This window comes from Dipodomys merriami, unplaced genomic scaffold (genome assembly GCF_024711535.1).
Source record: "Dipodomys merriami isolate MVZ:Mamm:240054 unplaced genomic scaffold, mDipMer1.0.p SCAF_12, whole genome shotgun sequence".
Classification (NCBI taxonomy): domain Eukaryota; kingdom Metazoa; phylum Chordata; class Mammalia; order Rodentia; family Heteromyidae; genus Dipodomys; species Dipodomys merriami.
The window spans coordinates 37285283-37313254 of NW_027202493.1; the positions used below are offsets into that span (position 1 = coordinate 37285283).

Sequence of the window (27972 nt, forward strand, 5' to 3'; positions counted from 1 at the left end):
GCCCAGGTTCTCATTTACCTAACTGTGTGCTTATTGTACCACAAGCCATAGAACTTGCTGCCGGTCAAAACAAAAACTATCTTTTTTTTTACACAGAAGCACATTAATATCCCTAATTTTACTCCTGGTTTAAAAGTATAATGGATGCTCATGCAGAATAATGACAAATGTGAAGATGATAAAACAGTAACTCAGAAATAGTCACTGTTAATATCAGGTTATATTCCTCTTCAGTATTTTTCTGGGTGAGAGTGTTCACATATCAATAATAATGGTCATACCATGTACGGCACTTCACATAGAAAGAACATTCAGTTCTGTGTAATTTTCCCCATTGCTGCCTTGAGTAGCGTTGTTCTGAATATAGGGGGCCCTCTGCTGTTGCCTCTCTTCTTCGACACCACTGACAAGGAAAGAAATACAGACACTGGGATAGAATCAGAGGACTGTTTTCAAGAGATCAGAATCTCACTTCACATCTTTTTAAATGGACAACACAACAAAGAAAAAAATTATCTTCCTCTCCTACTTTATGGTGACAATTTTGTATTGAGGATTTTATATTGACTTACTGCTGCTCACATAGAAATGTATGGACTGCTTTCTTCAACTTGCTGTGGTTCATCTTTTCGATTTTTTTCTTTGAACAGAATTTTCTAACAAATGAAGACAGATGCACATTATGTGGGGAAATTAGATCACTGGTATGAGTTTTTCTTAATCTTTCCTTCCTTATTTTTCTTCCCCAACAAATGTTTGCAATAAGAGAATAAAAATATGTATTTCTAATGTGTTGATTGTGACAAGCTTTCCTTGAAATCCCAGAGAGCCCAATGCAGGATGTACAATGTTCCCTGCTTGTGATGGAGACCAAGAGACAGAAGGAATTGAGGCTTGCTCCAAGATCACAGTGAGCAGGTAAAAGGACAGCCAGCACTGAAACCAAGCTGTTGTTCTGCCCACATTCCCTATTGCCAGAGCGAGTTATCCTTGCATTTCTCAGCATAAAGAGAAGATAGATTCTCAACAAAGAAGAGGACAATAACCAGTATACTATCTGAGTAAGGTGACTGCTCCCTGGGGAAGAACAAGGAGCAATACATTTCCATTTATCTAGTAGGTATTATATGTCATGTACAAGGTCTCTTTCTAGAAGCTCTAAATATAAGACATAGAAAATTATAAGCTATAGGGGGTTGGGAAGGTGGCTCAGTGGTAGAGTGCTTGCCTTGCATGCATGAGGCCCTGGGTTCGATTCCTCAGCGCCATATAAGCTGAAAAAGCCGGAAGTGGTGCTGTGGCTCAAGTGGTAGAGCACTAGCCTTGAGCTGAAAAGCTGAAGGACAGCGCCCAGGCCCAGAGTTCAGGCCCCACGGCTGACCAAAAAAAAGAAGAAGAAAATTATGAGCTATAGTACTTGCTTAATACAAATCAGTTAGGATGATATACTATTGAGCTTAGGCAAGAGCCTGGCACCTATAGTAAATAATGCATAGAAGTTTTATCAATCAATGAAAGTCTGTAAACATCTCAGCTAAGCAATATAGTCCCTCACACTATGTAAACAAACAAACAAAACAACTTTACATTTTGTAATGCACCCCACAATTTTATGGAGATGATATGCTTATCCTCATTTTATGAATGGGAAAAATGTGTCCTAGAGAGAAAACGTTTTTGTCCAAGGTCATATAACTAATGAAATAAGAACTCTGTCCCCAGTGAGTATGCCTTGAAACCACAATACTGTGCTATCTCCGACCCTACACGAGACTCTCTGAATATAGGACTATGAAATTGCTCTTATATCATACTAATTATACTCTTACCAATATGTTTTAATTGAATAAAGTATCAACATGCTTCTTTCCTTGTGTTCTTTCTTGACAACTTTAGACATTAAATCTAAAATTGTACTCTCATAAACTAAAAGCATAATGGTATCTCCTATTGTTTTTCTTTTTAAAAAAAAAAGCATACTGAATGATGCACCATCTCACTTATAGTTAAAGAATACTTGCTTTGAGTAGGTGTGGTGGCACATGCCTATAACCCAGCACTCAGGTAGCTGAGGGTTCAAGAATTACAAGTTCAAGGCCAGCCTGGACTACATATTCAGACTCTGGTTTAAAAGAAAAATGCTTGTTTCAATGATGTGATTTAAATGATTCAAAAGGCACAATGGGATATTATACCTAAGTGCATGGAAATGAGATGCACCCAAGACAGATTTTAAGTATAACTGAGTATGCTTATTTCACTTATAATATCAATTAGGTAACCCTTATTGGAAATGCTTGGGACCAGAAGTGTTTTTTTACTTCAGATTTTTTGTATAAAATGTATATATCTATTGTGAGATATTTTGAAGGTGGGATCCAAGTATACATGGAAAAGGAAGTTCAGGGGCTGGGAAGGTGGCTCAGTGGTAGAGCGCTTACCTTGCATGCATGAGGCCCTGGGTTCGATTCCTCATCACCACATAAGCAAAAAGAAAAAAAGCCAGAAGTGGTGCTGTGGGTCAAGTGGTAGAGCGCTAGCCTTGAGCTGAAGAGCTGAGGGACAGCGCCCAGGCCCAGAGTTCAGGCCCCACGACCGGACCCCCCCCCCAAAAAAAAAGAAAGTTCATTTCTGTCTCATATATACATAGGCTGAAGGTAATGTTTTTAAAAATAGGGCCTTTTGATGTAGCCCTGGCTGGTTTTGAATTCTCTCCCTTTTCAGCCTCAGCCACCTGAATGCTGGAATTACAGACATGTACTACCAAGCCCAGTTCTGAAGATAATGTTATATAATATTTAAAATAATTTTGTTCATGAAATGAAATTTCATGATGTGAGATTTTCCACTGTAGTATCATCTTGGGATGCAAAATTGTTTGTATTTAAGAGCATTCTGGGGATTTGATTTTTGGATTAGGGATATTCAGCCGGTGTACCACCACAGTATAGAGTCCAACCCTAAAAGTCTAAACGTTCTTCATCAAGTGTCTTCATGGTATCACAATAGTCCTGTAACAACCAGATGCAATGGACATCTGCTTCCTCATCTGTGTTTACAAAACGTCCTTCAGATTTTTTTCTTCTTTTGGCTTGTGGGACATATGTACTGGATTCCCACTGTTTCTGACAGCATTCCAAATGTGGCGGCAGAATACTCTTCATATATCCATCCCCTAACTTTAAAGATCCCTCAAAAATTGTCCTTGGACATCTTTGTAGTTTGTCTCCACATTAACAACCTGATAAATCTCATTTCAGTCGGATCCAGGTTTCTTCTTGGGTCCTCCTGACAAATAGCCCATAGGCACTTAAAACAGCTGTCAGCACAGAACTTTTTGTTTTTTCTTTTCCTTCCCCAACACCAGCAAAGAGTCTCTCCTGTGTGTTCTCATTCCATAAACAGCATTGCAATCCATATTAGTTCTGTCCCTTAAATTGTTCTCAAATCTGTTCCACATGTAGCCACACTGTAAAATAAACCAGTAGAGGATTGCTGATTGTAAATATATATATATATATATGTGTGTGTGTGTGTATATGTATATGTGTATGTGTGTATGTATGTGTGTATACATACACACACACACACACACACACACACACACACACACACACACACACACACACACACACACACAAATGAACAAACAGGGAAGAAAGAGTAAATTGAAGCCCCCTACAGCACAGCATGCCAGTCAATCACTGAGTCGGTTTGACAGGTCCCTGAGTTCATGCAATTCAACCATGAAAGGCCATTCCAATGTGCACATCAATCGATGTTTTCTTGTACGTGCCTGCTCACCTCCTCCCTTCCAATGCATCCTTCGTTCTCTCTACCCTCTCCTCTAGCCTCTCTCTATCCCTTCCCTTCCCTCTTCCCTCCGCCCGGCCTCACCCCCCCCCCCCCCCCCCACTCCCAGCACGCTGGTCAGCTCCTCTCCCGCGCGCCGACAGCCCCGCCCACGCGGAGCCAGTAGTCACGAGTCTGGGGGCGTGGCGTCGACAAGGGGGCGGAGCCAAAACCCTGAGCTCCGCAGCGCGCACGGGCGGAGTCGGGTGCGCGGGGGGCCGACCCGCTATATCTGCGCCTGCGCGGCCCGTACTGCCGGGCCAGTCGGGACGGAGGAGACAAGATGGCGCTGCGGGCGATGCGGGGAATCGTGAACGGGGCCGCACCCGAGCTACCGGTGCCCACCAGTGGGCCGGTGGCGGGAGCTCGGGAGCAGGTGATGGCCGCGAGCCGGAACTACCTCTCCCAGCCTCGCCTCAGTGAGTACGGCCCGCAGGAGGCCGCGGGTCTCCGCGTCCTCGCCCAGCGCCGGGCTCCCTCTCACCTGCTCGGCCCGCGGGGGGGGGGGGGGTTCGTTTTTCCCTCCCGCCCCGCGTCCCTGCGTGGACCCGCGGGGTTCTGCACCTCCCATTTCCGTGACGTCGGGGGCCTCGGGCCCCCCCTCCCCACCGGCTCCCCGGGAACTTCGCCCGGGGCCGGTGGGCTCCCTGCCTCCCTGCCTCCCTCCGCAGCCTGCCGGGGCCCGGCCGTCACCTCCCACCTCCTCGGCGCGGCTCGGCCCCGGGGGGGGGGGGGCTTGCCTCCCCGGCGAGGACCCGGGCAGGCTGCACGCTCCTCACCGGCTGGACCGCGGAGAGCGGTGGCGTGCGTTCGCTGACGTGGTCGGGCCTGGGCCGGGTGCGGGGCAGGCCCGCCTCCGAACGAGGGGGGGGGGGCTGCCGCCCCACCCCAGGACGCCTAGATACCCGAGATGGTCCGCGGGGCTGCCAGGGACCGGGCCGGGCATCCAGTCCAGCCCTCTCACTTTACAGGTGAGAGGGCGAAGGTGCTGCGATCACCGGCGCCGGGGCCCGGTACCGCCGGGGCTGGCCAGAGCCGGAGCTCAGCACCCAGGCTTCTTCTTCTTCTTTGGCTGATCCTCCCCCCGCCCCCCCCCCTGCTCTCCCCCCCTCCCCCAGTTGCTTTTCTTCGCTTACTCTTAACCACCTAACGAAAGTTGGTCGAGTGCGAGGTTCTTTGGGAACACGAAGGAGAGTTGCCAGTATCTAGGCTGTGTGGGGAGGCTTCAGGATCCCATTGTGATGATAGCAGAGTGGCCTTCATCTACCGGGTTTGAGTAAACAGCTCGGCGGTCGCAACAAGAAATGGTTCTTCATTACTGGAGGTCACAGTCCTGTAGCATCAAACCTTGTTTTGTTTTTTTTTTTTTCAAACTGTTTCCCGGGGTACTGAGGATGAGCACTAGAAATCAGACTTAAAAAACAACGTGGGGGGAAGGAGGGGAACTTGGCAAAGTACCTGGTGTTTCCCCCAGGTGTATCTGTTGTTGCATTTGCACTGGTTAATTGCTAGCCTGTCTGCTTGTGGGTGGCTCTTTGGTTGAAAGATGAAGGGTTTTAGTGGGGCGCTCTCCAGCCTGACTAATCCTTTTCTGATCTGTCAGTGGGTCATGTGACAGGCACTGCAGTGTGAGGAAGGAGGAAAACATTGGAGCTTGCGGATTGCTGAGATGGGCATTTTTACGATTCTTTGAATTAAGAGAGTGGAGCGGGAACTTACATGATGTCTGGAAATGGGCAGTTCTTGCATTCTTACCCAAACCTTGACAGCAAGTTTATTCCTAAAGATTAGAAATGTTCTTTCTTTCCTGAGTTGCATTTGTGATCTTTTCTTTGGGCAAGACAGTTTTTCTACACTGATGTTGCTTGTAGAAAAAGGTATTCAGGGTACAGTAGTCATTTTCCATGCAATCCTTCATTCACTGTCGCCTATCAGCTGAAATAATGATCTTGTTTAAACCGTGGTTACCATGATTAAAGTGGTAAGCCCTTCAGGGAGATAGTATGGTTTTTCCATGTCCTGTGCAAGTGGCTGAAGCCTCCAGGGAGATTCCTGCTGACACAAAAATTGCAGTGCTTAAAATGGGGATCCATTTGCATCCCTGTGCCTCACAAGTGTTCTACAACTCTTGTATAGCATGATTTAAATCCCTGTGCGAATAGTTTGAATGAATGGGATGAGAGTGGAGAGTTACAGTATCTGGCCAAACTGAATTTCCCTTCTAGGAATTATTCCCAAAAAGCATTATGTGATATCTTACGTAAGCTAACATCCATTTTAACTGCATTTGAGCATTGTTTTCCTCTTTTGCTATATTTTTATAACAGATTTAAATACTCCTGAATAATATCTTAATTTCTTTTAAATAAATGTTGATACTAAGTAATTATTGTTATGGTGTGCTTTTGAATTAAGGAATAGAGTATTATCAACAGTTACAAATTAGATACAACTTAAAAACAAGTTGGGGAGTATAGGGCTGTTAAAAAGAAACGAAAATAAGATAGTCATACTTGAAATTAATAGTCTTGAAGGCTTTAGTTTCTAAAATCACAGGAAAAGAAGGTTTGCTTTTATTTAAAAATTTATTTAAAAATCCATAGACCCTGTGAGCGCTAAATGTTTTGAATTGATTATTTCCTTTTGTCTTGAGACATGGGTGAACTAGCCATGTGGTTTTTTAACATCATAAAGTAGAGCAAGCCTTACCAAAAAGTCAAGTCCATAAATCTGCTCTTTTTTTTTTTTCTCAAGAAAACCTCCCTTAGATGCCCACTGCTAGAAGTGAGGCCTCTACTTTTGCACAATAGAAGGTAAATGCTTTCTGAGTTGTTTTCCTATGAAGGTGGAGCATAAAGGACTGGGGCTTATTGTGCAATGGCTGCAAATTCTTTTCTTTGGATATGTCACAATCAGTAAGGGCGTTAGTGTTGAACAATCTCCAATCTCTTACTCTGCAGGAGGAAGAGGATGTCATCTGACAAAATATGTACTCAAGTCTTAATTTTTTTCCAGTGTTATTTTATAAATATTGCTTGCTTTGTGGTTCACAAAGATAGGACTTTGTGAAATGTGTTGAATATGTGATATAAGCACATATCTTCTATGCTGTCAGCATTATGACCCTCTCTATACCACCTGTATACTCTAGTGCCTGTGAGATTTTCAAGAGAAGGGTGACTTTGATCAACAGAATAATTTATGAATAGGTTTTGTTTTGGGGGGGTGGGTCCAGTAGTGGGGCCTGAACTCTTGGCCTGGGTGATGTCCCTCAGCTCTTCAGCTCAAGGCTAGCACTCTACCACTTGAGCCACAGTGCCACTTCCAGCTTATTTTTTTCTGCTTATGTGGTGCTGTGGAATCAAACCCAGATCCTCATGCACGCAAGGCAAGCGCTCTACCATTGAGCCACCTTCCCAGCCCTGTGAATGGGTTTTGAAGAACAACTTAATGTCTTTGATACCTTAGGTTCTGAATTGATGCCTCTGTTTGAAACTGTTACAGTTATGGTGATGGATACTGGCTGAATAAAAGGTAGTGTGTATTTTTTTAACTGTCGTAAAGAAAAATATGATACTATTTTCTTTATTGTTTTGTTACCATGGAAGGAGCTGTGGTTTGTATTTTAAAGTCTAATGCTAGGAACTGTGATCACTATATTTTAAAATCACACTGTGAATTAGGGTCAGAAGTGTCATAGAGGAGCACCTGCTACCTTGTAATTAAAGAAGAGCAAAACAAAACCGTTAGCAAGCCTGGCCTCCATTTGGTAATAGACTTCTTGAGGCTTTCCTTAAATGTGACATGAGGTTGTTCCTGCCTTGTGTACCTCAGCATTCTGTGAAGATACAAGCTGGTGCCCCACCTTTGTAAAAGCTCTGTGTGCTCTTCAAATAAAACTTTGGTAGTATTTTCACTTAGTTTGGGTTATAAAATTTATTGGTTTGCTTTTTATATGGCAGCTTAATATAAGCCAGAATCCCCTCTGATGTGTAGTAGGAATAGTCTCCTGATGTTTCTCTTGATTGCCAGTGAGGGGAAACAGCATCCAGCTTCTCCATCACATACTCGTCCTCTGCTTAAACTCTTATTTTATTTTTATTTTTTTTTATTTTTTGCCAGTCCTGGGGGCTGAACTCTGGGCCTTGGCACTATCCCTTAGCTCTTCAGCTCAAGACTAGCGCTCTACCACTTGAGCCACAGCGCCACTTCCGGCTTTTTCTGCTTATGTGGTGCTGAGGAATTGAACCCAGGGCCTCATGCTTGCAAGGCAAGCTCTCTACCACTGAGCCACCTTCCCAGCCCCTCTGCTTAAACTCTTTAGTAGCAATGATTCCACTGTAGACAGATGGTTTTGTAGTGAGAACAAAATGTAGACACAGGGGACTGGGAAGGTGGCTCAGTGGTAGAGCGCTTGCCTTGCATGCCTGAGGCCCTGGGTTCGATTTCTCAGCACCACAAAAGCAAAAAGAAAAAAGCCGGAAGTGGGGCTGTGGCTCAAGTGGTAGAGCGCTAGCCTTGAGCTGAAGAGCTGAGGGACAGCGCCCAGGCCCAGAGTTCAGGCCCCACGACGGTACCCCCCCCCAAAAAAAAAAAAAAAAGTGGACACAGGAAAACACTGTCCAGTGTAGGAAAAGTAAAAATTTATCATTTTCCTAGCTAAAGTTACAGGTTTATGAAATTATTTTGTGTGATAGTGTTACATGATTTGGTAATAAGTAGTAGCATATACTTTATCATAACAACAAAAAGGAGAAACCCGTTTGGTTTTAGAATGTAGGTGCAGTAGAAGTAAAGGTCAGATGACTAGATGGAGACAGATTGCAGGTTGATCCTTGGGCAAAGTACTTTGTTTTTCTGAGAATAATTTATTCTCTTGTAAAACTTAGACTAATAATAGCCAACTCACAGGTGTGTGATGGAGGTGAGAGTTCCTGAGAAACACTCTTTGCAGGTGTTGATGTTTAATCACTTAAACATAGGAGGTTTATTTTCTGGCTTTGAAAAGGCTATGTGCAGTCTCTTGATGAAGTGGAACTTGTCTTCCATAGTAGAAGCCCATTCCATTCGCTGTTTCCAGGAACAGCCATGACTAATAATTCTTTTTCTTGGTCATGCTTTTTGCTTGTGACTGGCAAAACTTCATAGGTTGGAATGTTTCCATTTTAAACATGAGATTCTGAGGCATAGTTGTTGTAGATTAGAATTCAAAGGAGAAACTGTCTTGATGAATAAAATAATTATCAGAATTTGTGGGATTTTGATGATTTCCTTCCCCTATTCCTCATTAGTTAAGTAAGAGTTTGAAAAACTTGTGTTTTTTTCCCACACTGAGCTTTAAGAAGACCCATTTCTAGTGTAGCTCACTTTGTATTTCCACATGCAAGTTTTCAGAAAGTCATTGAACATAGATTGTCTTTTTTTTTTTTTCCCATTCTGCCAGTCCTGGGGCTTGAACTTAGGGCCTGGGCATTGTCCTTAAACATTTTTTGCTTAAGGTTATTGCTCTACTACTTGAAATACTGTTCCATTTTTGGCTTTTTTGGTAGAGAATTGGAAATAAAAGTCTCACAGACTCTCCTGCCTGGGCTGTCTTTGAACCATGATCTTCAGATCTCAGCCTCTTGAGTAGTTAGGATTACAGGCATGAGCCACTGGTGCTCTTTACAATCTTTTTGAATAAGAATAATGAAGTTTTTGGAAATTTAAATCTGGGTTTTTACAGCAGTATTGGGCGTATTTTACAGCAGTTTGGGCATTTTCCCGCTAGTGTGCCATGAAAATGTACCATACCTTAGGGGAAAATTGATCTTTTATACTATCATCTGTTTAGATAGCTTACTTTTCAGCTTGTGTTTGTACCAGAGCATTTGTTTGCTTCCTGGTCTTGGGCTGGAAAAGTTGTCATTTAAAAAATCTGAAGGCCCTTGGGTAGACAGACTGGTTCTTAAATGGTTTCCTCATTCTTGGTAGTTCATATTTGTGCTGGAATGTCTGTCCAAGCTTGTTAGAAGACTTCAAAAGAAATCAAGCAAATGAAAGATTCCTAATTGGTTAACAGTTTCATAAAAATAATGTTGGGCTTTGTAGTACATTTGCTTCAAAAGTTTATCTTGTGTTCTTTAGCTGTTCTGATTACGAAGTGTGTGTGTGTGTGTGTGTGTGTGTGTGTGTGTGTGTGTGTGTGTGTGTGTGTGTGTGTGTGTGTGTGTGTGTGTGTGTGTGTGTGTGTGTGTGTGTGTGTGTGTGTGTGTGTGTGTGTGTGTGTGTGTGTGTGTGTGTGTGTGTGTTACCCAATGGCCATTATATTTGCCAGAAATGACGATTCCTTCCTTTTTAAATGAACAAGAGAATAATCTAGCTAGACATTTATTTCTAGGGCAACTTGGTGTAGTGAATAATAGTTCTCTCTTTAACCTGAAGATGACATTTGATAACCCTACACATGCCTGCCTTTTTGAAATGAGTTTCCCTATTTTGTGCAGGCTGTCCTCAAACTAGCCATTCTTGTCCTCACCTTCCCAAATAGCTGAGCTTATTATAGCTAACCCTTTGGTCCATTGTGTACCCTTCCTAAACAGGCTCCTCTCCCATAGCCCTGCAGGCCAGTTTCTCGGTACCAGTTGTGAGTTTTTGTCTTCTGCTTTAACTTTCCTTCCCTCATCTACTTAGCTAAGTTCCATCTCTCCTGCAAAGCTTTTCCTGTTCTTTCCAGGACAAGGAACTGTCATTCTGGTTTTGCTGTGTCTCCAGGAACGCTCTGCATGCTGTGGGTAGAGCCCTTGCCTTGTCCTGTTGAAGTCCTCCCCACAATCATAGGACAACTGGACTTTTTCTAGTTTTTTTGTTTGTTTGTTTTTGTTTTTTTGGTGTGTGTGTTTATTGGGGATTGAATGCAGGGCTTCTATGCTAGACTTAACATTTTACTGCTTGAGCCATGCTACTAGCTATTTTATTTTGAAACTGAACTTCTAAAGGTAGGCAGCCTCTCTGCTTTGTTTTAGTGTCCTTGATTCTGAGAAAATGACTTCGTTCTAGTAGGACTTAGAACGTTCGGATGGTTTATAAAATTTGTTCAGGAAGTGAGCTAGGAAGGTGGCTCAGTGGTAGAGTGCTTGTCTTGCATGCATGATGCCCTGGGTTTGATTTCTTAGCACCACATAAGCAGAAAAAGCTGGAAGTAGCACTGTGGCTCAGGTGGTAGAGCACTAGCCTTGAGCTGAAGAGCTGAGGGATAGCACCTAGGCCCTGAGTTCAGGCCCCACAACCGAACCAAAAAAAAATATTGTTCAGGAAGCACCATATTTTACAAATTCATTGAAAATTTGTGTAGCTATTTGAGTGTTGCATATTGTGATAATAGAATAAGCAGAGAAGTTTGGGTGCTACCAGTCAGGCAATGTAGGCTTTTATGTATTTCACTAAAGCTGATTTTTCTTGTTTCTTCTAGCATACAAGACAGTGTCAGGAGTGAATGGTCCACTAGTCATCTTAGATCATGTGAAGGTAATACCACTGTCAAATATATAGTCTGATTGTTGATGTACTTGAAAATGTAGCATTAGAACCTGTTCATGTACTTGAAACTTTTGTTAAGAATTTTAAGCTATTCTGTGATATAAATGTCAAGCAGAATTTGAAACCAAAAGTCAGAAAACTGAATTCTGGTACTAGTGGTAGTGGTTGTGGCTTTTGAGTCCCTCATTGGAAGAAAGGGAAAACAATAATGTTAGTGTTTTATAATCTGTATAATATAGGATAGTGTATATATGTATATGTATTATATATACATATGATAGCTTTTGTTCTTGATTGTAGTATGCCATATGTTCTAGTTCTTTTCATAGCTTTTCTTGTTTCTTATTAAATGTTAAGCTCGAGTAAGAAAGCATTGTTGCTTTTATTTCAGAAGCCTGACGTTGTTCTTCAAATAACAAACAAAAATAGGTTATCTCAATAATAACTAAAACCTCGGGCGCCTGACGTTGTTCTTCAAATAACAAACAAAAATAGGTTATCTCAATAATAACTAAAACCTCGGGCGCTGGTGGCTCATGCCTGTAATCCTAACTACTCGGGAGGCTGAGATCTGAGGATCGCAGTTCAAAGCCAGCCCGGGCAGGAAAGACCGTGAGACTCCCATCTCCAATAAACCACCAGAAAACCGCAAGTGGCGCTGTAGCTCAAGTGGTAGAGCGCTCGCCTTGAGCTGAAGAGCCGAGGGACAGTGCCCAGGCCCAGAGTTCAAGCCCCACGACCAACAAAAAAAAAAAACTAAAACCCTAAAGCAGCATTTGTATTCATTTTATCTACAGATCTTTACCTAACTTTTTTTGCCTATACATAATTATAATTATATCTGAGAAAGGGAGAAATAAAATATATTTTATAATTAAATACCTTGGGCTAAGCTTCCTGTCTGAGCTCTGTGATCGAAATAGAGGTAGTTTGCCTCATCAGCACAAAGGCCTGGATACAAACCCCAGTACTGCTAAATAAAAGTATGCGTGCATGTGAGCGCAAGCGTGTGCACGTGCACCTCCCCCGACACACACGTAATACGTAGAATGTATTTTCTAGAATGGTGATTCTACATAGGTTGCTATTACTGTGGCAGACTTCAATAACAGGTGTATCTTTAGCAAGTCTCACTCACCCACCCAACCCAAAAACAAACAGAAACATTTCTTTTTTTTTTTTTTTTATTTTTTTTATTTCTTTTTTTTTTTTTTAGAAACATTTCTGAAAAGAAAGGGCAGGCGGACACTGGTGGCTCATACTTATAATCCTAGCTGCTTAGTAGGCTGAGATCTGGGAACTGTGTTTCAAAGCCAGCCCACAAAGACAAATCTAGGAGACTTACCTCCAGTTAACTAGCAAAAAGCTGCAGACAGAGATATGACTTAAGTGGTAGAAAGTCAACTCAGAGCCAGAAAACAGAGTGAAAATAGAAGGCCCTGAGTTCAAGCCCCAGTACCAGTACAAAAGAAAATTTCACTAATCTTTTTGACAGGAACCTTTGCAGAATAATCTTGAGATTAAGCCTACCAAATTTACTTCTTACCACAATTTCATCCCATCTGCAGGTTGATCAGTGACTCCATGTTTGCAGTGGGGTTTTACAGGATTTAGGCCCTGTTAATATTTAGTGTTTTTATTTATTTATTTTTTTGGTGTTGGGGATTGAACCTGGAGCCCATGCTTACTAGGCCCTGATCGTTCTACCACTGAGAAAATCTTCAACCCCACTTTTATTTTTGAAGAATGTATTTTGAAGCTTTTGTTTCTTTTTCTTCTGTCAGTTGGGGCTTGAACTCAGGGCCTAGGCACTGTCCCTGAGCTTTTTCACTCAAGGCAAGTGCTCTACCAGTTTGAGCCACAGCTCCACTCCCTCTACCAGCTTCTACTTCCTGGTGGTTAATTGGAGATAAAGAATTCGAGTGATTTTCCTGTCTAGGCTGACTTTGAACTGCGTTCCTCAGATCTTAGCCTCCAGAGTAGCTAGGATTACAGGTGTGAGCCTCCAGCATACCAGGTTTATTTTGTTTTTCTTATTTTCTATATTCTCTAAATAAACTTTGGGCTCATGTTTTAAAACATTAAATTTTCATAGATTAGTAAGTGTATTATTGAAATATATTTGAATTCATCTCTGTTATACTTTGAAGTCAGCACAGGCCCTCCTCCAGTGGAGGGAATCTAGTAGAAAGGCATATATAAATATTTGGAGGTGTAATTAGTAAGTGCTGCAAAGGGTAACTTCAGATGATGTTGAAGACAGTAACAGAAAAGACACAGAAAATGTCTCTGGGAAAGTAATTGTAAGAGAACTAAAAAGTTTCCTTGAATGTTATTTTGTGGTAAAGTGTAGGTGAGGAAATGCTATTAAATTTATGTTATAAAAATACCATTTTATATAATGAGACTTAGAGTGGGTGTTTTTGTTTTGTTTTTAGTTTTGGGTTTTTGTTTTAATTTAAACCATGCACTTAATATCAAGGAACAGAGAATTATGCAGAAATTCTGTCTGAATAGAAGATGGAGAGAGGTTTTCTAGCTCACTGCATGAAGTTAGCTGTGTTGAATTCTAAAACCAGAGGGTAATATTAGAACAGAAAAATAGAGCTGTTTTCCCTTATTAGCAAAGATTCCTAAATTCTTTTTCTTTTCTTTCGTGTGTGTGTGTGTGTGTGTGTGTGTGTGTGTGTGTGTGTGTGTGTGTGTGTGTGTGTGTGTGTGTGTGTGTGTGTGTGTGTGTGTGTGTGTGTGTGTGTGTGTGTGTGTGTACTGAAAAAGGAGCAAGTATCCACCACAACCTAACAGCAAATAACATACTTGTTTGTTTAAATCAGTGAGAACTCCTATTTTCTTCCTGTTACTATTCTTGATACTTCTAACACTGAAGTATGTGGGTTCTAACACTAAAGTGTATGGGTTTTTCTCCCATTCATTATAAAAGTTCCATTCATTATAAAAAGTAGAAGACTTACCTTTTACCTTTTTTCTCCTATAAAGAAACTACAAGGGTTTCAGGTACTCTGGCCAAGACTTATTGACCAAATATATATTTCTCCGATCACTACAAATTGAGAATGTCTATTGTCACGATCACTGTTCATCTTTGTATTTGCAACTTAGTAATTTCCTTTAGAAAATAAGAGTATAAAGGAAGTTAGAAGTTAAAAGGAATGCTGTCAGTATTTCTTTATATAATTACACTGAAACCTAGGGCAGTCACTGGCGAACTGTTAGAAGTAATGGTACAGAACAGCAGATACGGGTCAGACTACAGAAATCACCTGTGTCCTGTGTGCAGATGGAACTATCTGCAACAAGCTGTAAAACTTTATGGAAAGGCCTTATACAAGACTTCAAACTATTGGAGATTCCACTCCAGTTGTAGCGCAGTGAGGGTGGAGGAATCAAGCATCAGGACTTACTGCAGGAATAAGCATTTCAGTGGGACAGAATTAAGAACCCCAAACTGGCTGTCTTCTTTTGAGATAAAGATGGCTGTATAGTCTATGATGGCCATAAACTCTCTCAAGTGCTAGTATTAAAGATGTGAGCCACTGTCCAGCACACATGAGGTTTTGACTTGGTAAATTTGGTATTATGGGCAATGGAGACACTTTATTGTAGTCAAATATTGTTAGCAATGTTCATTTCTCCTATGAAAAAATAATAAGAAATAAAGTAAACCCTCCAAATCTAAGGGCTTGTACTAAACATAAACCTATTAAAAGAAGAGTTTATGACTTCAAGTAGAAGGTTTTCCTAAGCAGGATACAAAAGGTATAAATCATAAAGGACAGCAGTTAATTTGTTTTCATAGGAGGTTTAAAAATTATGTGTGATATAAGAAGCCATGAACAAAATTAAAGGGTAAGAAGCAAACTAGTAGAAGATTAATATCCTGACTATAAAATGCTTAGAAATGGAGAAAATGCAAGATTGTCAAAAATAGAGGGAAAGGGGATACTTGTTAATACAAATGGGGAGATTATAAAGTAATGCAGCAGTATTTTTGCAGACTAAGTAGGCAGAAAATGGGTACAGCCTATATGCAGACCACCAACTTTCATGAGGAACCACATGCAAGAGGGTGTTAGACCATTATGTATGAATTATCAATGTGGACCTGTACTTCACTGGTTGGACAGCTGAGTGTAATGGAATATGGCCATTAGGTCTTGTTAAAACTATCTAATTGCTTTCCCATTTCATTTATTCACTGTTTTGTTTTATTTGGGGGGCTATGTGAATTCAGTTGACCTGGAAATCATGGTCATTATGCCTCAGTCCCTGATGGCTAGGATTGTGGGAATGAGTCACCACATCTGACCAATTCAGTTTTTAACATTTCAGAATCCATAGATCTTAAAATTGCTGGTGTGCAATAGTTTAGCATTTTTTCCATGTTATACAAATAGTGTTATATCTTTCAATAGATTATTTTGACAGCTTGAAATATCAACATGATATGTCGGAAAAACGAACTTTACAACTTTGGTGGGGGGGATGAAGGGGATGGGGGGGGGATACGAAGGGATGGGAAGGGGAAACAAAGCAGGAGGCTACAATGCTTGATAAGAAATGTGCTCATTATCTTACCCATGTAATTGTAACCCCTCTGTACAGTATTTTCACAATAAAAATATATATAAAAAAATATCAACATGAATACATTACTTTTAGCGATTTGAAAATTATGCGTATTTATTATATCACCATGGAAGTAAATAAACCCATGTATTTTTGGAGACATCTGTTCTTAAATGAGTTAAGAGGAGATCCATATATATTGAGAGCCAGATTGTGAGAGCCATTGGACATTATTTTACTGTGATAATAGTTTTCTTTACTAATATTTTATCCTCCTATGTATAACACATATCCTAGGAGGTACACATCACTTCCTATAGTCTCAAACCTTAAAAACATGACCTCACAGAGAAAGCAGTAAATTTAACTGTCATGTTTTCACAAGTTCAAAACCCTTTTCTCTGTACTTTGTGCTGTGTTGTCCAGTACAAGGTGTCAGGGGTGTGTGACTTAAAGACAGCCTCTGAGGTGAGTGTAACCTCTCTGCCTAAAGCTGTGTGGTGTGGAGGATGGAGGATTGGTTGCACACTACACAGCAGCACACTGTGGCCAGTGGAGATGGCATAGATGATTGCTTGGGAGCTTTTAAAAAGTTGGTGGTTGATCCTCTGTTCTTTTCCTCTTAGTTTCCCAGATATGCTGAAATTGTTCACTTGACATTACCAGATGGCACAAAGAGAAGTGGGCAAGTTCTAGAAGTTAGTGGTTCCAAAGCAGTAGTTCAGGTACGTATCACTTTAACAGCTTGGCCAATTTAGCTCTTTGATAATTAGAAACACATGGGGAGTCACATCAAAGGAGAGAGTTAAAAGCAGAGTTCACTGATAACTGGATGAAACCAAAACAATAGCTGAATCGATTCCTGTAAAGTTACCTCTTGAAGTTCCTAGTTTATAATGTTAACAGATTATGAAAATGTTTTTCTCAAATAAGATGTTCACTAAGAGCAGGAGTTAGCAGAATTTCTGTAAGGGTCCAAAAAGTAAATATTTTAGATTGTATAGGGCCACCTAAAGTCCTGCAGGTTTTCTTCCTTTTTTTTTTTTTTTTTTTTTTAATGACACTGGAGTTGAACTCAGGACCTCGTGCCTGGAGGTAAACACTCTACCATTTGAGCCATGCCTCCAATTCATCCTTCTGTTCTTTCATTTCCATTTTTTCTTTCAACAGTCTTCTGTAAATATAAGCAGCATTCTTAGTTTGCTTGTGGCATTTGACTTGCAGGCAGAGTCCTTAGTCTGTCTAGTAAGTACTCATGAGCTAAATCTTTTACCCTTCTGATTCTCTTTCTTGATAGGTATTTGAAGGTACTTCAGGTATAGATGCCAAGAAAACATCTTGTGAGTTTACTGGGGATATTCTCCGAACTCCGGTGTCTGAGGATATGCTTGGTAAATGGATATTATTCTTTCTGGGCAGAGATCTGTTTATTTTGAATAAATTTCTATAAAATCTAAAACAAAACAAAAAAAAGACTATTTAAACGTCAGAGTCCTCTGTGCTATGTTGTCACTATCTGCAGGTCGAGTGTTCAATGGATCAGGAAAGCCCATTGACAGAGGTCCCGTGGTGCTGGCTGAAGACTTCCTTGATATCATGGGTAGGGACATGGGATGGATTCTGTGTTTGGGAGAATGTACCTCTGTCTGTCTGGTGGGTAGGGACATTGAATGGAGTCTGTTTGGGAGAATGTACCTCTTTCTGTCTATCTGGTGGGTAAGGACATTGGACGGAGTCTGTTTGGGGGAATGCACCTCTGTCTATCTGGTGGGTAGGGACATTGGATGGATTCTGTTTGGGAGAATGTACCTCTGTTTGTCTGGTGGCTTTGCCAGGGACAGCATGGTTTTTGTGTTGTTTTAAGTAGATAATCAGTGTTCTCCTTGGGTAATAAATTAGGTAATTATGTAATGAATTAGTTTTTCCTAGAACTTTTCTAGAAACTTATGCAGTATCTTGAGAATACTATAAAAAACTACTAGAAGAGATCCAGATATTTATGGTAAAAATCATAGCTTTTAAATTAGAATTTTTTTCTCTTATTTTCTTATGCCCTTAGTGTATTCCACTAACTTGAATTTTGTTAGTGAATATTAGTCTACAGAGGACTAAAGGGAAAAATTATTTTGTTTCAAAAATAACGTTTTTTAAAGTAGAGAGAAAAAGGCTTTATAATAATTGTAGTATTCTGGTGTTTTTTAATTTGATGAGTTTCTACTTCCATTCACAATGAAGGTTCTGAGATTTAAGTTTTCTCTTTGGAAATACACTAGGTCAGCCAATCAATCCTCAGTGTCGGATCTATCCAGAGGAAATGATTCAGACTGGCATTTCTGCCATTGATGGCATGAACAGTATTGCTAGAGGGCAGAAAATTCCTATCTTCTCTGCTGCAGGGTTACCACACAATGAGGTAAGCACTAGGGTACTAGCTATGAAGTTTTTAGCAGGGAAGAATTTCTAAATGTATCACTGTTATTGAGAAACCAGACAGATACCCGGTATTGTTGTTATGTAAACCGGTGGCATTGAGTTTTTATTCATTCATTATTGTTTTATTGCTTATACTTAATGTGTCTTTGTAAATATTGCAGAAAGTTTTGTTAAGTCCTCAAACTCTCCAGTTTATTTAATAACTCTAGCTTTTAGAAATTTAAGATACATTATTTTGTTGTAGAAATTTTTAGTTTTTAACTCAGTTCTTTTTGTTCTTATCAGATTGCAGCTCAAATCTGCCGCCAGGCAGGTTTGGTAAAGAAATCCAAAGATGTGATGGATTATAGCGAGGAAAATTTTGCAATTGTATTTGCTGCTATGGGTGTAAGTATAGGCTTTCTGTTTGGTATTTTGTATAAAATTATCTGTAATAACACATTGTAATATTATTGTGCTGTTAGAGAAGTGTAGTAAACTTTGACTTTGTCTCCAGATTTGGGGCCAAACTAAGACTTAAAAATTTAGCATTTCACTAAAATTTAAGCATAATCTATAGCCATATACTGGTAGCTCACACATATAATCCTAACTCAGTCTGAGGATCTGTGAAATTCTTATCTCCAGTTAACCTGCAAAAAGCCCAAAATGGAGGCACTGTGTACAGCATTTGTAGTGGCACAAAAGGAAAAAAAAAAAGACTACTACTGTTCTTCATGCCTAAAACATCTTACTCAGTTAACTTTTGTGAAAAGTTTGTGGGTTCTTCAAATTTTACGAGAGGGAACAATTTAGATCCATAGCTTGACATTTATCTGTTTGAAAGTCAGCATCTAAAATAAATGTTGGGAACTTTTCTTCTAACACTGATGAGATATTGCTGTTTAGGTAAACATGGAAACTGCCCGGTTCTTCAAATCTGACTTTGAGGAAAATGGCTCAATGGACAACGTCTGCCTCTTTTTGAACCTGGCTAATGACCCAACGTAAGTATATAGAGCTCTTTCTCTTCACCCAACCAAAAGCGTTACCTGAAGCTGGGTGCTAGTTGCTCACACCTGTAGTCCTAGCTACTCAGCAGGCTGAAATCTGAGGGTTGCAGTTCAAAGGTAGCCCATGCAGGAAATTCTGTAAGACTCTTTTATCTCCAATTAATCAGAAAAAAAAAAATTGATAAGTGGAGCTGTCACTGAAGTGATTGTGGTAGCCTTGAGCAGAAAAAGGCTGAGGGACAGCACCTAGCTCCTGAGTTTGACTGGCACACACAAACAAAAAGCATTGCTCTTTTCTTCCTTAAGGAAACCAGATGTATTAGAAACAATACTAATTCTTACCCCCAGAAGTTTAGGGAGGTAAATATTACAGTGAAAGCTCATTGGCTTAGGAATGAAGAGACCTTAGATTTAAATTCCAGTCTCACCTCTTGGGAGTTCTTTTGGCTTTGCTTAAATTATCTAGACACTGAAGCTCATAAAATGTGACAAATATTTGTCTTCCAGGGTTGCTACACATGTTAAACAAGATCATATATGTACATATTAGCATATAATTGATACTTAATAAGTAACATTCTTATCTGAAAAATGTGGCTTGTTTTTTCGTTCCTTCCTTTTCTCACCATTCCGTCAGTTTTGAGGAACTGTATATAGCTTTGACAAATTATGGAGCGTTTATAAAATAATCACTTTTGTAACATTAGTAATTCTTATGTGAGTACTCAAATTAATGGACAAGAATTTTAAACTAACCAGAAAATAACATAAGCAGACCAGAATTTTTAAAGTCATTGCTGTACTCTCCTCAACTTATTAAAAAGTTGAAAAGAAAAGCTGCTACCAGGGCTGGGAAGGTGGCTCAGTGGTAGAGCTCTTGCCTTGCATGCTGAGGCCCTGGGTTCAATTCCTCAGCACCACATAAGCAGAAAAAGCTGGAAGTGGCACTATGGCTCAAGTGGTAGAGCGCTAGCCTTGAGCTGAAGAGCTGAGGGACAGCGCCCAGGCCCAGAGTTCAGGCCTACCATTCTAGGATTGTGTTCTCTTTGTACTTTTGGTTTGAGTGACTTTGGATCGCTTTGCCTTTCAGTATCGAGCGCATTATCACTCCTCGCCTGGCTCTGACCACAGCTGAGTTTCTGGCTTACCAATGTGAGAAACATGTACTGGTTATCCTGACGGACATGAGCTCTTACGCTGAAGCACTTCGAGAGGTGACTTTTTTTCGCGGATTAATTTTCAGGGCTATCTTAACTTTGTAAAGTTCCCAATATTTTTTTTTGGGGGGGGGTCCGGTCGTGGGGCCTGAACTCTGGGCCTGGGCGCTGTCCCTCAGCTCTTCAGCTCAAGGCTAGCGTTCTACCACTTGGGCCACAGCACCACTTTCGGCTTTTTTTCTTTTTGCTTATGTGGTGCTAGGGAATCGAACCCAGGGCCTCAGGCACACAAGGCAAGCACTCTACCACTGAGCCACCTTCCCAGCCCCAGTAATGGTAATATTTTAATAAAGAATCTGGCAGCATTGTCTTTGGAACATATTTCTTCAGGAAACCACATATATTTAGAATTAGTACTGCGTTGTGGCTTAAGTGGTAGAGCACTAGCCTTGAGCTGAAGAGCTGAGGGATAGTGCCCAGGCCCAGAGTTCAAGCCCCACGACTGACCCCTTCCCCCCCATCTCCCAAAAGGCTAGTCTGCATCAGGAAGTAATTCTTACAAAGAATCTCTGTTTTAGAATTTACTTCCTTTAATTTATAAAACTGTAACTGAATTTTCTTTTAGAAAACTATTTGAGAATTTATATTACAGCAATATAATTTTAGAAAAATGCTCGTCAGCATTTTTATACAGATGAATTTACGTTTCTCATAGACTTCTCCATCATCACTTTATGACAGTATTTAAACAGGATGAAATTCTGAACTTAGTGATTTGGCATATTCAGTCAAAAGGCACATGCTAGTGGAACTTCTATCTTGGCTCATAGTATTTTTTTTCTTGGCTTACTGTCAGGTTTCAGCAGCCAGAGAAGAGGTCCCCGGTCGACGAGGTTTCCCAGGCTACATGTATACAGATTTAGCCACAATATATGAACGTGCTGGCCGAGTGGAAGGGAGAAATGGCTCTATCACTCAGATCCCCATTCTTACCATGCCCAATGATGGTAAGTTATTTGGTGCTTAGTAGGCTTAATTATTGCAAGGGTCTAATTCTACCTCAGAAGACTCGTCTTCTCTTTTCAACTGAAATTTTCTTAGGAGCTTATCCTGTTAAGGGTTTGTCTTAGGCACCAGTGGCTCACACCTCTAATCCTAGCTATTCAGAATGCTTAGATCTGAGGGTTGCACTTTGACACTAGCCCGAGTAGAAACGTCTGTGAGATTATCATTGCCAGTTAATCACCAAAAAGCCCTAAGTGGAAATGTGGCTCTAGTGGTAGAGTGCCAGCCTTGAGCGGAAGAGCAAAGGGACCACACCCAGACACTGTGTGCTAGCCTCATTACTGATCCCAAAAAGAAAAACAGATTTGGCTTTAACTAGTTATTTGTATCTAAAAATTTTCATTTGAAAGTTTCTTACAATTGCCACTATCTTTTGTAGAATAAAAGTAATTTTCTTTGTAATTGGAATTTTAAATGTTTTATTTTTCAGGTACTATTAAATGTTACTTTTTAGGCCCTATTTTGGATATGAGAAAATTAATAATTTATGATCTCTTATTACTGTAAGTTAGTCTAGCTGGAGATTTTTTGATGTGTGAACTAGTAATAGCTTGTGTATATTAAATGTCCAAAGAAGGATACAGGCGGTGAAGACCACGAGACTTTAGAACTTTTTCAACTCGTGTGTGTGTGTGTGTGTGTGTGTGTGTGTGTGTGTGTGTGTGTGTGTGTGTGTGTGTGTGTGTGTGTGTACGTGTATACGCACGCGTGTGTGTGTGTGTGTGTACGCGTGTGCCCACGTGTGTGCAGTGCAGGCCCCCCTGAATGTGCACTTCACGGTGGCCTCTGGAGGCACTGTTCAGAATTCCTCTAGGAAGGTGTCCTTTTGTCCTTATGTCACTTTCCAAACACCACTCCCAGCAGATGGGACTCACTGGAATTGAACACTGTTGTGAGTGTTTATGAACTCACATCTTCAGAGTAACTGTGAGGATTTTGCTGTAGTCTAAAACAGAGAGGTAAAGGAGTTTGTCAAGCTTGGGATGTGATAGATTCATCTCCTAGACAGTGTGAATTCATGTTTCACAGCAACTGTTAACACCATGCTGCTTCTGATGTGTTGTTCCAAAGAAGTAGCTGCAAAGCTGATTCTTGTACCAGGTTTAGGAGTATCTTGCTGCTTAAAATCTTTTGGTGCTGCCTGAAAAGGGTTTCCTTGCTTGTGTAGCATCCCTATCCTCGCAGCACAGAATTTTGCTTATCTGTGTAAGGTGGTTTACAGACTGAGCATGTCTGTCACTGTACATAAAGTTAGCAGGTTTCTGGAAGGGACCTTTGTGTTTAAAGTAGACTTTTAATCCAGGCACGATGGCACATCCCTGAATTTCAGCACGTAGGAGGTTGAGGCAGGAGGATCACAATTCCAGGTCAACCTGGGATACATAGAGTAAGACCCTGTTCCAGAAGGAAGTTTTATTTGGAGGGAAAAAGTACATAAGTGCAGTCAGTGTACTTCATAATGCCAACCCATGTCTGAATTGCTGTAGCAAAGTTGATAGCCTAACGTGGTAGCCACTAGGCACATTTGTCTGTATTTCAGTTCATGTCAGTTAAAAAAAATTTGAGATGAAGCTCTTTATTTCTGGTGTTCCATGGCTTCATAGGATTATTGACTGCTGTATTCGATAGCACAGGTGCGGGAGGTTCCAGCACAGATGATTTATTCTGTGTAGCTCTTCTCTGCAGTGCTATAATTAACACGGACTGACTTCCTGTGCGTTGGTTATGCCTAACACCCTGTGTCTTCCTTTGCAGATATCACTCACCCCATCCCTGACCTGACGGGGTATATTACTGAGGGGCAGATCTACGTGGACAGACAGCTGCACAACAGACAGGTACTGACACTTGAGCTTAGGCTTGCTGAGCCCTTTATCATTTTATCATTGTTCTGTAGTGATGGACATTTTTGTGCTCGTGGCAGATCTTTTGCTTGGAAAGCATCAACTGAAGGTCAGTGCAGATGTCTCGTGTTTGTAATCCTAGGTACTCAGGAGGCTGAAATCTAGAGGATCACAATTTAAAGGCAACCTGTACAGAAAAGTCTGTGAGACTCTAGCTCCCAAATAACCAGCTAAAGGCCAGGTAGGAGGAGTGGCTCAAGGGGTAGAAGAACATCACCAGCTGAGCAAATGGGAGACTCTAAGTACCAATCCCAATGCCAGCAAAAAAAATAATGAGCTGTGTCGTTAGTGACTCACTGTAATCCCACATAACCTGTGAGGCTGAGAATAGAAGGATTGCGGTTCACAGTAGCCCAGGCACAAGAGTTCATGAAACCCTATCTTGACAATAACCAGCAAAAGAACCACAAATATGGCTGGAGGTGTGGCTTAGGTGGGGCAGCGCCAGCTTAGTAAGCTTGCGGCTCTGAATTCAAACCCAGTACCACCAAAATAAAGTATATGAACGTGAATTTTTTGTTTGTTTTGTCGGTCGTGGGGTCTGAACTCTGGGCCTGGGTGCTGTCCCTCAGCTCTTCAGCTCAAGGCAAGTGCCCTACTACTTGAGCCACAGCGCCACTTCCTGCTTTTTCTGCTTTTTCATAAGCAGAATTGAACCCAGGGCCTCATGCATGTTAGGCAAGCACTCTACCACTGAGCCACCTTCCCAGCCCAATGTGAATTGTTTTTCAATGTGACTACAAAATTATTTGTGTATTAAAATTCAAATGTGGATAACAGGCCAGAATCAGGCCAGAATCAGGAATGATCCCTTTATTATGATTTAAAATGTAGTTTGTTATTTTAGAGCTCTTGGGTACCTGTGTGTACTGCTACCACCTGCCCTCTCACTAGAAGTAGATTTGGATGGTTCTATAGTAGATGCTTGTTAACCATGGGTAATCTTACTTTGTCTATGGGTCATTGAGGCAGATGTTTAAAACATGAACTTTTCAGAATAGTCTTGTTTTAGAAACTTTCAAAAGGAATATTGTGCTATAAATTCTTGTTACTTGTCACCTATGAAGCAAATTTGAGGGTGAATAGTGTATTTTAAGTGCTTTGTTACTGCTAGTAAATATTATTTTTTTTACTTTAATATATTTATTTTTTCTTCCTATTCTACTCAAGATTTACCCTCCTATTAATGTGCTGCCCTCGCTCTCACGGTTAATGAAGTCTGCTATTGGAGAAGGAATGACCAGAAAGGACCATGCCGATGTGTCTAACCAGCTGGTATGTATGCAGTGCATTCCCAAAGATGATGTTTAATAGAAGCAAATGCCTGCTTTCTGCTTCTTATCCTCTTCCCATTCATCCCAGCCAAGTCAAACTTCAACAGAGGATTGATGTGCAGGATTTTCATTTGAGCTAACGCAGCCTAAGAATAAAATCACCAAGATCCAAACCTTTGCCTAATGCTATAAAAAGTAATTTTTTAGGGGCTGGGAAGGTGGCTCAGTGGTAGAGTGCTTGCCTAACATGCATGAGGCCCTGGGTTTGATTCCTCAGTACCACATAAGCAGAAAAGGCCAGAAGTGGTGCAGTGGCTCAAGTGGTAGAGCACTAGCCTTGAGCTGAAGAGCTGAGGGACAGCGCCCAGGCCCAGAGTTCAGGCACCACAACTGACCAAAAAAAAAAAAAAAAAGTAATTTTTTCATTAAGAAATAAGTACCCAGGTTGTTTTAGTAATAATTATAGAGAGTTCATGAGAGGATGCTGCAAGGAACACTGAAGGACAGTGAAGGACAGTGTTCTGGGTGCACTGTGAAGTCTTTGATCTCCTTAGTCATGTGAGATTGTGTATCACAGTGTTTTTTCCTAAAAGGAGCTTTATGCTAGATTTCTTCATGGTTTCACTAGAGTTCTGTGACTGGAGTTTTTAGGTGCTCAATGATTTGTAAGCTCACTGATGTTCTGAAGCAAGCATGCTTTTTGTAGTGATAGTAATGTCTTGGGATGGCATGCCTAAAGCATGGAATGGAAGGGACTACTTCATAAGGAGATCCTTTGGGCACTTTCTGGTGAGCTTTGTGAATTGTGTTTGTACATGCTCTCTGTGCTCTCCGGCAAGCAGCACATTTATATATGGCAGATCATGGTTTACAAAGTTTTCTCCTCTTCAGTATGCATGCTACGCCATTGGCAAGGATGTACAAGCCATGAAAGCTGTAGTGGGAGAAGAAGCCCTTACCTCGGATGATCTTCTTTACTTGGAATTTCTGCAGAAGTTTGAGAGAAACTTTATTTCTCAGGGTAAGATGATTGTTTTCCTACAAACATTAAAAGGCCTCATGTAGGTTTGAAACCTTCCTTACTCAGACTGTATAGAGAGAAGTGCCTCCAATCACCTATCGAGTCTTTTTGTCTGGCTCCTTGTCCCCTCCTTGTAAACACTGTGAGATCCTGACTTGATTGTCCTGTGGCTGCCATTAGAGTCACCTTTCTTCAATCTCTGATTTTTTGCTTTGGGTGCTTGGGAGTTTCTCGATTCATCTCTCTGCATCTTCTTTTCTCATTCTTCTTGCTTTTTAATTGTTAATATTCTAAAGAGCTTCTCTTTCTGTGCTTCCCCTCCTCCAACACACACATGTGACCAGCACTGATTTATTTCCAGTGAGAAGAGGTTTGCTCACTTTTTATGTCATTTTCCTATTCCAGTATTTTCAGTCAGTTTTTCTGTGCAAACCTTTGTGTTATGGGGAGATTGCGTTTCTGCCTAATATCTGATTAAAACATGGGTCATTTTCATTGTTCAGGGATCCTACTTGAATACCGAGTCTACACACGCGTGCGCGCGTGCGCACACACACACGCACACACACACAAGAGAGAGAGAGAGGGGGGGGGGGGGGAGAGGGACCATGACTGCTAGACCTCTCTCTCCTTCCTCTTTGCCCCCCTGATACTTTGTGCCCTCATTTCCACATTTAGCCTCATCCAATCCTGAGAGTCCTCACTCACATTTTCTTCCCTGCGTTTTATGCCCCTGTTTTCTAGTCACAGTGACTTGGAAGTACTTTGTCACTAATTTATTCTCAATTTTTTAAGGTCCTTATGAAAACCGCACTGTCTTTGAGACTTTGGACATTGGCTGGCAGCTGCTCCGAATCTTCCCCAAGGAAATGCTGAAGAGAATCCCTCAGAGCACCCTGAGCGAGTTTTACCCTCGAGACTCGGCAAAGCACTAGCTGCTGCTGCTGCTGCTGTGGTGTGCGTGGCCTCTTGTGATGTACTGGGTCTGTTTTCCTGGTTCTTTTTGCACTCCTCCATGCCCACCTCAGTGTGGGGAGTTTACCTGTTGCCCTGTAATTAAACATGAAGACTAGGTAACGTATTGTGCCAGTGTTGCAATGTTTTAAACTGCTACAGACTTTAAAATCTCCCTGTTCAGAGACCCCTCAGTGCTTTGTTTGAAGTAGCTGCAGGGCTGGAGCTGGAGTTTTCTTCTTGATGTATGTATTTGTATATAGTGGTATAGTGAGTTGCCGAATAATGTCCTTGTCGTTTGGGTTATCCAGACCTTACCTGTCAGCCCCTTCAAGAGTATCATTATCGTGAAGTTAAAATACTTTGCTCTTAAATTCAGCGGCAAGATCTGGTCTAGAAGAAGAACCAAGATCTTTCCTGGGCATTTATTTCTTTGGGGTGTTGCTGTGCCTGTGGCTCTGCTCTGCTCCAGGCAAATGGATTTTGCTGTGTGCTTGCCGTCTGCTGTGTGAGGAAAGGAGTTTCTTTTCTTTCGTTACCTGCACAGCATCCTTCTGCCTTTGAGTAGCACAGAATCATGGGGCTTTACACAGCTGGCATTCATCTGATAGTGGCCCGATGCTTTGTCCTGGTCATGGATCCTGGTGTCCAGGCTGGGAAATCACAGAATGAAAATCACTAGTAGAATTATGGCTTGAAAAGAGTTGGGTGCGATTAAAGAAGGAAGGACAGGCTGTTTGCATTCTGTGTGCTGATGTTTTACGGTACCTGCCCGGTGTGGGTTCTGTGTGCTGATGTTTTACCGTACCTGCCCGGTGTGGGGGCCCAGCGGGGAGGAAAGCGCCCCTGGATTGGTGGATACTTTAAATTCTACTCATAGAAATCCCCTGCTCAGTCCAGCTTTCCAACCCAGTTCTCTTCAGGGTAATCTTGTGGCACAAGTGACCGCGTTTCACTCATTCCTGCTCTTTGTGGCGTGACCCCGGGCCCTCTCGTGTGCAGCTATGCCTTGTGTGCTCTTGGGGTCTGTTGTGCTTCCTCGGGTGCAGTAGTAACTTCCCTACTCTGTGCATTCCATCTCTCCAGCTGTGTAAAGTTCTTCCCCTTTTTCTCTGAGAGGATGGGGGGGGTCAGCATGATTATATTTTAATGTAGAAAATGTGACATCTGAATATAAATGAAAATAAATGTTAAATTAAATGGAAGTTACCCAAA

General features: G+C 41.4%; 1 protein-coding gene and 1 long non-coding RNA gene across 3 annotated transcripts; one reads left to right on the forward strand and one right to left on the reverse strand.

The window, feature by feature from the left end:
- Positions 1-703: 703 nt before the first annotated feature.
- Positions 704-5106, reverse strand: LOC138823330 (uncharacterized). The gene is made up of 3 exons (XR_011370786.1): positions 4989-5106; positions 2442-3469; positions 704-1376 (listed from the first exon to the last, which is right to left on the reverse strand). It is a non-coding gene; the product is annotated as an uncharacterized lncRNA (long non-coding RNA).
- Positions 4053-27972, forward strand: Atp6v1b2 (ATPase H+ transporting V1 subunit B2). Of its 2 annotated transcripts, none has more exons than XM_070016579.1 (14): positions 4053-4271; positions 11303-11358; positions 16584-16682; positions 17255-17348; positions 17480-17557; positions 18231-18370; positions 18676-18777; positions 19279-19376; positions 20473-20596; positions 21396-21546; positions 23360-23442; positions 24679-24783; positions 25674-25803; positions 26599-27972. In XM_070016579.1, exons 1-14 carry the CDS (start codon positions 4136-4138, stop codon positions 26736-26738), a joined length of 1536 nt encoding a protein of 511 aa, XP_069872680.1. In that variant the 5' UTR covers positions 4053-4135; the 3' UTR covers positions 26739-27972. The 2 variants fall into 2 exon arrangements, with proteins under 2 accessions (XP_069872680.1, XP_069872681.1); XM_070016580.1 differs by lacking the exon at positions 4053-4271 and adding an exon at positions 4748-4823.

Coding starts and splice junctions, on each gene's coding strand:
- Atp6v1b2 (XM_070016579.1), top strand. CDS start 4,136: ATGGCGCTGCGGGCGATGCGGGGAATCGTGAACGGGGCCGCACCCGAG. Junction 4,272..11,302: donor CCTCTCCCAGCCTCGCCTCA/GTGAGTACGGCC, acceptor TGTTTCTTCTAG/CATACAAGACAGTGTCAGGA. Junction 17,349..17,479: donor GGTGTCTGAGGATATGCTTG/GTAAATGGATAT, acceptor CACTATCTGCAG/GTCGAGTGTTCAATGGATCA.